We start from the raw sequence: 11,245 nt of genomic DNA on the forward strand, positions 1-11,245 counted from the left end.
AATAAGAAAATTAGTGAAGACTGAACACCTGGTATTCAAACGAAAATGATTAACAAATTTTGCCAACATCCCAAAAACAATAAGATACAAAATGAATTAGATCATTAATGTAGCGAATTTCGTAGCGAATGTACAAAAAAATGATGGCGAAAAGAAAATGTAATTAGAATTATAAAACCTGTTCACATACTGAAACAAGTAGTAGATATTATTAGTGGTATTGGGATTCTCAGTTTATCGATCGTGGTGGCTCTGACTGACGGTAGCAACTATTGCCTGATATATTTCTGGTAGATAGTTAAGGGTTAAACATATTATATTTAATATATATATTCTCTATATACACTTATGATTGAGTCGACCAATCTCGAACTTATCCTTTTGTCTAATGAGTAACAAAGTACTTCAAAAATGTAATGAAACTTAAAGTAAGGGTACAGGTATGTACAGGTATGTTGGGAAAACACTGGAACACGAAACTAAATGACAATGGTGAACCGTGTTTTCTTCGAGTCATGTGTGACCTTAAAGTTTTTTTTTAATTTTAAATATTTCACACCAGAACGCCATTTTAACTCGTTCGTCTCCGCCAGAGAGTGCACGCGGCACGTGGCCAGAGCGAGCATGAGTTGGCAGATATCTAAAAAAAAACCCTGTTCATTCTGGCTAAATTAATGATCCGATCTTTAAAACTCGACAAAAACCATAAGGCCACATGTATTCTTCCTGAGTACTCGGTATAAACAGAGAGGAGCGGAGAAGGCGCGGCTCACAACGTTCTTCTTGGTTTTCCGGTTTGTGCCGTGTCCGGGAAATATATAGCCGCGCGTAAGAGACTTGCAGATGGGTTAATCAAAATAGTTGTGAAGAACAAAAAATTTCTGATATTAATTTCTTGATTAACTTTTTGTGGATACTCTTTTTTCAGGAGGTCTGATCTATTAGGCCAACTGTTATAAGGTAAACTGGGTCCCTGTGTACCAAAACCATTTTGATTCATTTTGCCAATTTTTGTAGGTTGATATTAAAACTTAAAAAAATCGATCCTTGCTATTTCAGTTAATATTTTCTTGTAAGTATCTTTTGAAATGGAAAAGTTGGAAGTGCAGTTCCTTAACTCCGAAGTAACTCATCAATACTCATTACTGTCTGTTTGAGTAAACACGAAATAATATGTAAGTAGCATATAGATTCTTGAGTAGGTAAATTGTATGCGAATAGTACTAAGTTGTTAATGTCTTAAAACCTGTAGCAATGCTTCCAACTTATATGACATACAATGTGTATGTGTAAATATGTATGTATATTCGATTTTCTTTGTCTAGCTAATAAGACATACTAATTTATGAGGCAGACGAGTCAATTGATAACTACGTACTGCCCAACCACCGGATCTGCACTGACCAACACCGATAGACCCAGAACTACTCTTAACTTAAAAGCAGCCGCATAGCTCTCCCCTTCCATTCGTGGCATCGCACCGGGGATTCTTTGGGGAGCGTGCTTTTAAATGAGCATATACATGCTTGTACACACGGACAGTGCGCAAGAAAGAAAAAACACCAGAGAGTTTGTCGCTATCGTGGTGCTGGCATGCAGCTGGGACCCCGCACTCTCAAAGTTCCATGGCGAACGGGGTGATGGTACAGCGCCAGCCGACTTATGTGTCTTTTCATATCCGTTCCGTGCAGGTAGTTGTGTATGCACTGTAAATGAATATATAAAACACACTCAGGCTACATTTTAAATTAACAACTTGACTAATAGTGTAGCTCTAAAAGTGAGGTATTTAATCAAGTAAAACAAAAATATTAACTGGTCTGCTCTTTAAGGTTATTGCTTTGCAAAGTAGACTAAAGATAATACAACATACGACATTGTTGGCTTTATTTGTGGAGAATTAGTTGGATGCCATTAAGAATGACCCTATTCGCGTCGACTTCAAAGTATTTAAAGTGAGATACTTACTGTAGGAAGTCGTTTTCGTTTACTTCCTATACTCAGTTTCTTATTAGATTGGGCATGTTGTGGTTTACTTGCTCTTGACGCAAAGAGAAGATCGAAAAGCTAGTGAAAACCACAGAGAGCTCCTTACGAAGAAATCGGCAACAGGAGCGAGCGTGGCCACCTTACTCGTATATTTGCCTCAAGTCATAGTCCCACACAGCTGAGCAAAGACATGTGGGCGCTTCTGGGATGGTAAGACTCTACGAGGTATGTATGTATGCCTTTTGTCGGCTGGGGGAGTGTCCGGTGGGGGGGATTGAATGTGTGTGTTTGTAACTGCCGATTATGCCTGACTACATTCTCGACTGCTTCTGGTCCTGCTGCTGCAGTATGTACTTGTGGAATTTTCTAAATCGTAACTTACCTTCCGCTCCGTTTATCATGCCGTTGACGTTTCCACTTTCAACTACGCTACCAGCATTACCACTGTTGGCGCTCTGGGGCAGACCAATCCCACCGCCGAATACGTCGTTCTCCTGCTGCATTTGATTTGAGAAATGGGTTTCCTTGGCACGCACCACTTCGTTCAGTCCCTTGTTGTGGCCGGGTTGCTGCTTCCGACGCGGTTTTGCCGTTGTGTGCACGTGAGGTGTTGGCGTCGTTGTCGACTTGGGCGGTAATCGTAATTCTGGAAGAAATTGCACCAATTATGAAATACCGACTGTTCCTTGATGGAACTAAAGACAAAAATAAGCTACAGAAATATCAGAGGACCAGCACCACCACCCAGGGGTTGCTACGTTTCCCATTCCATTCTTCAAAGCAGACTAAAAGTTAAAAGCATTTTGCACATAGCAATACTCTGTCAGGCCAGATCTCACCAATTTGTAATACAGCTCCAGTAAGAATAAAGAGTTGAAAAAGAAATTTAATTGTTTTTCAAGAAATCTCAGACGAATTCCAGCCTAGCAGTCTGTCATCAAATTCGTTGTCTTTATCTTTATACAATTGTTTATTCATTTTGGAATGATAATTCCTACATGCATAGTCGGCAGTTGGAAGCTGTGAAGTTGAGTAAAAAAAGAGTTCGATTGGTTACTGCCAATGCCAATTATTAGCCCTGTCTTAAATTCAAAAGTGATGTAATGCGGCGAATGGGCACCACCCACCATGGTTGGTGGGTATCACTGGCTGCAACAGTGAAATGTTCTTAGAAGATCTAAGTGAAAACCTTTAAGCTTATCCCTGGCTGCCGTCTATCCTGAACTAAAACTGGAAATTGAAATTGCGCCAGCAATGCTGATGCAGAACTGGTGTGAGGGAGATAGGGTGCGTTGATTGTGCTATAATTCATGCTTATATTCTCTTCCCCATCTCTTTCTGGCTGACATTGGAATGGTAGACGAGGACGAACTACGTAGATGGAAGATAAAGAAAAGGCTACAGTCGTCTTTAAATGAGTTCGATAAAAATAATGGAGCGACGGAAATCCTAGTTGATTTATTGCACGGAAACCGAACGAATTATACACACGACCTAGACACATACACTCATACATACATACGCTGTTCTCTATGTATTTCCCCCCTTATTTTGTTCTTAAATGAATTGATGGCTTCAAATTTTAAGAACTATTGGGTTTAGGCAAGAACATAAGATAGTCTACAATATATTTTCCTGTAAGCCTTAGTACTGTGATGTTACAGCATTCGATGCCCTTAAAAAGTAAAATGCTTTTCCTTTATTACCTTGTAGTCTGATGCGAGTTTCACTCTTTCCAAGGGCATTCACACTGGAGCAACTGTAAGCGCCGAAATCGGATTTAGTCAGGTGCCGGATGGTTAGATTAAGATGCCATGTATACAGGTTAATCATTTCTTCAGATATGTTGTACTTATTTCCGTTGTGCAATTTGATGTTACCTAAAACACGTTTCGATCTTAATTGGCATCAACATTTAGGGCCAACAATTTTATAGTTACCCTCATTGCGGTACCATCCATTCAGTGGCTTGGGATAGACTTCTACAATGCACTCCAATGTAACCTCTCTCTCCACAGGAGCGCCGACCAACTGATTGACAGCTTTAATTGTGGGTGGAACTAAACGGATGTTGTTTTTGTTTAAAAATCGTTTTTATTATTTATGAAATATTTTATATCTTTATATATCCTAACTGGCAGATTAAAGCCAGTCCAAAGCATTAAATTAAACTTAGGCTACTGCATACAATTCATACGGTTACATAAAAGTACAAAAGACGCGAACGAATGCGACTCACAACGTTCCACTTCGCTTTTATTCAACCCGGAATGAAACCAAAATATTTTGTTGCATAAATAAAGGACGCCACATTTTGAATAGACAATAATACTCAAGCAGCCGTCGATGCTTCAGATCTACATAGTTAGATACAATGTTGACACAACAATGTTGACTTCTGCTTTACAGCGCTTGCTAAGCTTGCCTTCCAAAATATTATTGGTAATGCGGTCGGTGGTACTCTTAGGCTGTAATCAGCGGGTTTGGAGTGGCGTTTGATTATTTTTATGTAATTTTCAAGGCAGGATTACACTGACAGGACGGCTGTACCGAGAGCATCGCTTGCGTGGTCGCAGTTAAAGCTACGCTGGGAGAGGGTTGTTTTCGCAACTTCATTTTGTATCCACTAGTGTCTGTGTGAGCTGGGAGTATGGCTGTGACGATTGTTAAATCTGCTCCAATGCCGACAAAGGATTACGCGAAGGATTTTTTTTTTCTGTTGTTGGTCGACGTTCCGCTAAAGTTGTGTGTTCCTTACCAAAGAATAATTTAAAGTCATAAATAAAATGGATTAAAGCGCAATGATCCGTACATCAAAATAAATTTGCTCCTCCTGGACTTTGGCAATGAACGATTTTTAAAGCCTTTCTAGAGAGGCAATGGCTTATGTTTGCCCGCACGAAAAATAAATACATATTTGTACATGTGTGTATGTAATATTTAGAGTAAAAATTCAGCGGTTTTTTATCATTGAAAAAATAAATTATTAAAATGTTGTTTCCTGACTTTTGGTTTATAAAAGCCAAAAGAGTTTTTGAACTAGGTTACCAAACAGCTCCAAACTCTGCGAATAAAATAAATAAAAAACTGACTGTGGCCAGGCTATATTGACTATTAATTAAACAATGTTAATTGGAGTTACATGGTACTTTTTTTGTACTGCACTCCATTTGTGCCTGGTAGAACGAGTAATAATGTAGAGACAATCCATAATTTCCACAATTACACAACCATATACACATACATACATATGCTGAATGCCAGCTTGTAAGATCTAGAAGTGAGAGGACAGTTTGGGTAGAGACCAGATTGGTTATTTCGGACGGCGGATGGTTTGGACATTTCTGCAATTGTTAACATTGAATTTGCATTTTACTGATTTTGACGTAGACATATGGCCAAAAAATTGTACTGTTGTAGCTGTTAAGTTCGCCTTGTACGAGTATGTACGACTATGCCTTACAGAACACAAACTATTCAAACCCTCACTGCCCTGCCTGTTCCATTCCGTTCGGTTCGGCTTAGTTTCGCACAATCACTGCCCTCTCCTGCAGATTGCATATGCCACTAGGCACTGGCATACGAGCACCCCACACATAGGCAAAGTTTAGTAAGCATATAAATTGTGTATGCATTATGTATGTATGTACAAACGTTAGAAAGCAGTTGTACTTGTGTTAATACGAGCATATACATAGGCACGCATAATGTATGTACAAAAATGTACATTTTATGTACAAATGCAGCCAAAGAGAAGTAACAGCTCTTGGTGATATAAAGTTAAGTTTTTACAAACTATCTTTGGTTTTCTGTTTGAGGGCGAGCGTTTGTTTCGATTATGTACTATGAATGTACATAAATCTTATGATTGAATCATTCATTTCGATGACATTGGGTACAGCTCTCGGCTGTAACCCAACTATCCAAAGTTTTCACCATTGCAATTCTGAATTTGACTTTGCGATGTCATTGTGTTGATTTGTGTTCTTGTGGCACACCATCACTGTTCAGTCATCACCACCAGGCATGCCATTGCAACAGTTAGAACTTAAGTTTGTCCTTTCATATCTAGATACTTTTGTAGAGCAAACATTATGCAACATTAACTCATGTCTTTTGCATATACACGAATATTAATATTTGTTTAAAAGACTTTAAGCCCACAAATGTATCGTATTCATGACATGTTTATGAATACCCGCTGTTCAGCAATTAACCAATATTTAATAGTGCATAAATCGAATATACATTTACAGTTTAAAATCATGTATGAAAATCATTTTAAGCATAAATACATAGAATTATGTAAACATTTGTTTTGTATATATGTAAATATGGCATTTCCATGAACATTCGGACATTTAAACGAGTTGTTGCACAGGACATTCGTAGATTCCAAGTAAAAATTCAAAACAGTTTTTGATTTAACAAGAGGCTTAGCTTGCACCTCCAGGTAGCCATATAATTGACACTAATTGACAACACTGATTAAGTAGTAGTTCGATGGAATATGGGAATATTGATGGCCTACTACAGCGGGACGGTAATTTTGTGATTTTGTCGGGCAGCTGTCGAATGAGTTTGTTACTTGCTTATTGACAAAAATTGTATTTGCTTCCCTGTCTTAACAGCTCTTAAAACCCAGCTCTGTGAACTAAAACAATCATCATAACATCTGAAATCAAACTTACTTAGCTAATGTACCCTTAAAAGCTACTAGTTTAATACATAATTGGCAAATTGAACAAATAAAGGATATCTAAACATATTTACATGGTATAAGCACAGGAATATAAATCAAATATGTCGGTTTATTATCTTTATTATGTAATATTAACTCACAGTTTACGTGTACGTCAAATCTCTTGCTCACTGACGGCGGCACACCGTTGGAAGCAATACAAATGTAGCCGCCCATATCTGAACGTTGGACATTGGTCAGAGTAAGTCTTTCTCCTTCGACAGATTTAAGTGCTGTTAAAACAAGAGATAAAAAATGCATTTTTTAAGCTTTAGTCAATCAAAAACTTCAAAGAGAGTACGTATGCATGGAAACCATCTAATCTTAATGCATGTAACTGCCACAAGAATGCAGTCAAATCGCGACATCTTTTTGCAGAATCATAAAAATAAAGTTTCAGAGCAGATTTTGCTTAGAAAAATAATTGTAGCTTGGAAGTATTTAAATTCTGGATTGTAAATGCATATACAGAATATGAACGCATCAGCATAAACTATCCATCAACTAAATATGTACATTTGTGTAGATTTATTTATGTAGATACTTCCACATGTACGCGAGACCACGATCACGGGTGGTCAAGAGTCGGTTGATTGTGGGATGCTGAAATACGAGTGCACATGTAAATATTGCAGATTTTACAGTTTGTACATTTACATATATTCTGCAGAAGTATTCTGCTTAACGAGGCTCGCACCTCTTAGGTTCAAAAAACATTTGGATCATAATTTGCCTGTTGCAAAACTGTTTGCCAACTTGACCGTTTTTTGAATGGATTTGATTTTGTATTTCAAGAAATGTATTTCATATGTATGTACATACAAAATATACATTTTTCTATTCTAATTCAAAACCAAAAAATAAAATTACATTTATCAAACTGACGGTGCATGACGGTGCTGCGCCAGTCTGCAGTCAAACCGACGCCTGGTCGGGAATGAGAACGTAAAAAATATAGAAATATTTAAAACGACTAGACGACAGATCTTATTGTAGCTATTGTTTTTAGACCTCTGAACTGTTTTTTGACTCAAAAGTGAGCCCACCGTTAAATTCTATGTATGTATGTAACTTCTTTACTTAGTCACAAGGATGTAAGTGTTTTAAGAGGTATAATCTTATTAGTTAGTAAACTCTTTTACTATATATTCTTACACTTACAATATTGAAAACAGATAAACTAAATATTCTGGAGGAAAGTACACACCTTGTTTGTCTCTGGTCTCTGCTCGCAGTATAATATCCTTTCCCGTTTCACGGCGCCACTGCACCTTGGGCTCGGGTACGCCGGTCGCACTACACACGAGTACAATACTGCCACCCTCAGTGCTGACGCCTTCCTCGAGATTATGGTCTGGGTGATTTAGAATATCCGGAGGCACAACAACATCTAAGTAGCCTGACTGCGAAAAAACAAAGTATGATTCGTAATAAGCGAGTGGGAATGGTGTGCACCGTCTGAGCTGTTTAATACTCGTACTGCAGAGTACGACTGCCCAGGTGGACTATCCTCCCTTGCACATGGCACCTAAGCACCGAGGGTAAGGACACCTTTGGACTAAGGATAAGCCCTATGGGAACGTTGTGGGACAGACATGCACTTACAAGGCTCTTCATGGGATCCGTATTCACTTGGCACATGTAGCTGCCGGAGTCATTTATCTGTACGCGAGATATGTGAAGTTTCCAGGTGTTGTGGCCGTTGTGTGTCACAGATAATCTGGGATTTAGTGAGACCATGTGTGTGTGTATGCCAAGTATTGCTTTTGAATCAGATTTAATCCATGCCACCTGAAATTGTAAGAACATAGACAGATATACCACATACACACATAGCCATGACATTGTTTTTGATATGGGGTTCAGCACAGCATCCCAGCACTGCATGTACACACAGTCTTGTGCGGAGCGCAGGGTCTGCGGATCTCAATATAAGATTACCGGAGCATATACGTAGTATGTATGACTTCAATGCATGTGTGTGGTCGAGGCGAATTTTGTGTTATTATTGCATTAGCAAAGGGGAACACACACAAAATAAGCCCAACAACAGGTATTTGCTGGCTACAAAAATCGAAGCCATCGGTAATTCTGCACTTTTTTATTGTACGAGCATATGTACAAGGTTTTATTCGAACTATATGAACTACCATAAAATAATAAATTAGCTTGCATTTTTAAATTTATATTTACAATACATTGTGTATTGTGCATACCGCGGCAGAGCGTTCTGCTATGCATCACTGAATGCACTGCATTGAAATGTTCCGTAAACATTGTATGGGTGCCGTAATGTTACGTTTTTATTAACAATGATCACCCTGTGTTAAGAAGTACTGTACAATAAACGGTTATATTTATTAACAGCCCTCTGGTCATCACGTGTGCTGTTACTTCCACACATACATACATACAATAATGATCAAAATTGTAGATTACCGAATCTGCTAACTGTTTATTCATGGAGAATACACAACACCTTTGTATGTACGTAACAAATCTTGGTGCATTACAGCATACATACCCGATATTGGCCCAAATTATCAACAACACAGGTGAAGGATATGTCTCTTCCTTGGGGTACAGTTATATTCGTCAATTGCGCCAAGAACTCTGGGACGATTTCATCTGGTTCGCTGTGTCCTTTAATTTTAAAACAGAAGTTCAAGTTAAAAGCAAGGTCTTTGGTCTACTCTGTGCACACAAGGTACCAAAGAAAATACATCCTAAATCCAAACGCGCGGGAACAGCGAAACTAATTGTATTTACCTTGTGTGTGTGGCAGCGAATGACCTCCGATTTCGCCTTGCCCTTTGATAAGTAACAAAACAATGCCAAAAGCTATCGCTTTTGTGCTCAACTTTAATTGAATCATTGCAACAGTCTTAATATTTTGAACGTTTGATGTTCGATGGATCTTCAGGTACAGTATATTCTTCTTTAATGCAGTATGTATAAAATACTCGCTACTCGAGTTGATCCCTTGCTCTCTATATCTTCATACGGCATCGCCATCCACGTTTATTGTCATGCGCTTGCATTCCTTACACAATTTCTTCATAAAATTGATCTAAAAATATTCGCTGTAATGATAAATAGAAATACATTTGATATTATATGAGATACATAACATAAATATTTAGTGTACAGTACAGTGGATTTAATTTTATTCCCAGTACTCAGCCATTACATAAATACGAGTATTTGCGCTTATTATTTTTATTTACTAATACTTGATTCGAATTGGTATCTGTATTGTTGGTAATACTGTTCCAAAAAAGCACGAATATAGTTCGAATTTTTCATGTTAAAACACGAACCAATTTTTAAATATTTTAAAATGAAATCTACATGAAATGTATCATTTATTAGTGTTCGGACTTGAGCAAAGAAAAGTTCGTACAACACGAAATGAGTACGACAGCAAAACACAAGTGGAGAAAACACTTATACCAATGTGGACTCAAAAGGGGGCCCCAATAAGTAAGAAAAAGTTTTCTGTGTAGCGTCGAGGATTCGGGTTGAATGAACAAAAAGTAATTCGTAGGATACATTGTAGCAGTTCGCGCATCGGACCAGTATAAACCTCCAACGACTATTGTGTCAGGGTTAATATTGTCTTTCCATTCTTCCGTCTTTTAAGTAGTCATCAAAACTAACTTGGTAGCACTAGCACTCTACGTAAATATATTGTGACTTCGAAAAATCGTCGAATAGTTGTATTGGCATATACAATGTACATACATTTAAATGACGTTCATTAATTAATTATTTTAATTTTCATTAAATTTAATTCGAACGGGCCTTCTCCGTTGTACTCCTTAATAAGATTCCAGCGAAAAGGTTCACATTAACGCTGACGAAGTGAGAGCAGAGCAACATAAATGAAATATTTTAACAAATTTAAAGCAAAAGCAAACATACAAAAGCCCAAAATACCTACTGTGGTATGCTTCGCGGAATGTTCTTTCAGTTAAAATGTTTCTTCCATTTCAATGTGTACATCAAAAGGTTAGTAGCTGGACCAAGTGAAAAAATACAAATAAAATTCAAAAATTCATGAAATAATTTCAAAAAAAGATAGAGATAGTTTCGTGACCCGTAATATTAACCATTTAATATGGCAATTACTCGTATTGTATATGGAAAACGGCAATTAATTTTAATAGGGAGTTTTTCAGTTTATTTTTTAATAGTTACATTTTCAGGACATATTTTATTGCAGCTCAACTCTTTTCCTTAAAATATTACTCAACTTGCTTAATAGTTTCATTAATGTTCGTCTTTGTTAAGAAAGAAGGATTAGTGAACATTAACATTTCTAGGAATACATGAGCTTCTCCAAGGAGAAGTATTTCCAGAAGAAATATTTCACGACAAGCATTCCAAAATGAACCCAATTTGCCTTTAGCTTTTTACATCGATTCTACAGAAATGACAGCGGAAAAAGCAAAAATACCAAGAACAGTGAAAATAAGACGAGAAACAAACAATAAGAAAAACCACAAACAATTT

The 11,245-nt window shown here is 37.5% G+C and overlaps 1 protein-coding gene across 1 annotated transcript; it reads right to left on the reverse strand.

Annotated features, from left to right (window-relative positions):
- Positions 1-1,051: 1,051 nt before the first annotated feature.
- LOC117587920 (lachesin) lies at positions 1,052-9,802 on the reverse strand. The gene is made up of 9 exons (XM_034278907.1): positions 9,500-9,802; positions 9,255-9,373; positions 8,336-8,521; positions 7,938-8,133; positions 6,832-6,963; positions 3,930-4,049; positions 3,696-3,869; positions 2,372-2,635; positions 1,052-1,706 (listed from the first exon to the last, which is right to left on the reverse strand). The coding sequence occupies exons 1-9, from the start codon at positions 9,603-9,605 to the stop codon at positions 1,507-1,509; spliced, it is 1,497 nt and encodes a 498-aa protein (XP_034134798.1). The 5' UTR covers positions 9,606-9,802; the 3' UTR covers positions 1,052-1,506.
- Positions 9,803-11,245: the final 1,443 nt, after the last annotated feature.

This window comes from Drosophila guanche, unplaced genomic scaffold, assembly GCF_900245975.1.
Source record: "Drosophila guanche unplaced genomic scaffold, DGUA_6, whole genome shotgun sequence".
Lineage (NCBI taxonomy): Eukaryota > Metazoa > Arthropoda > Insecta > Diptera > Drosophilidae > Drosophila > Drosophila guanche.

What these genes read in the sequence shown, in the direction of transcription:
- LOC117587920 (XM_034278907.1), bottom strand. Translation starts at nt 9,605, where the DNA reads ATGATTCAATTAAAGTTGAGCACAAAAGCGATAGCTTTTGGCATTGTT. An exon ending in AGAGACCAGAGACAAACAAG is followed by an intron (nt 6,964 to 7,937) that starts GTGTGTACTTTC and finishes TTGTTTTAACAG; the next exon opens with CACTTAAATCTGTCGAAGGA. An exon ending in TGGATGGTACCGCAATGAGG is followed by an intron (nt 3,870 to 3,929) that starts GTAACTATAAAA and finishes AACGTGTTTTAG; the next exon opens with GTAACATCAAATTGCACAAC.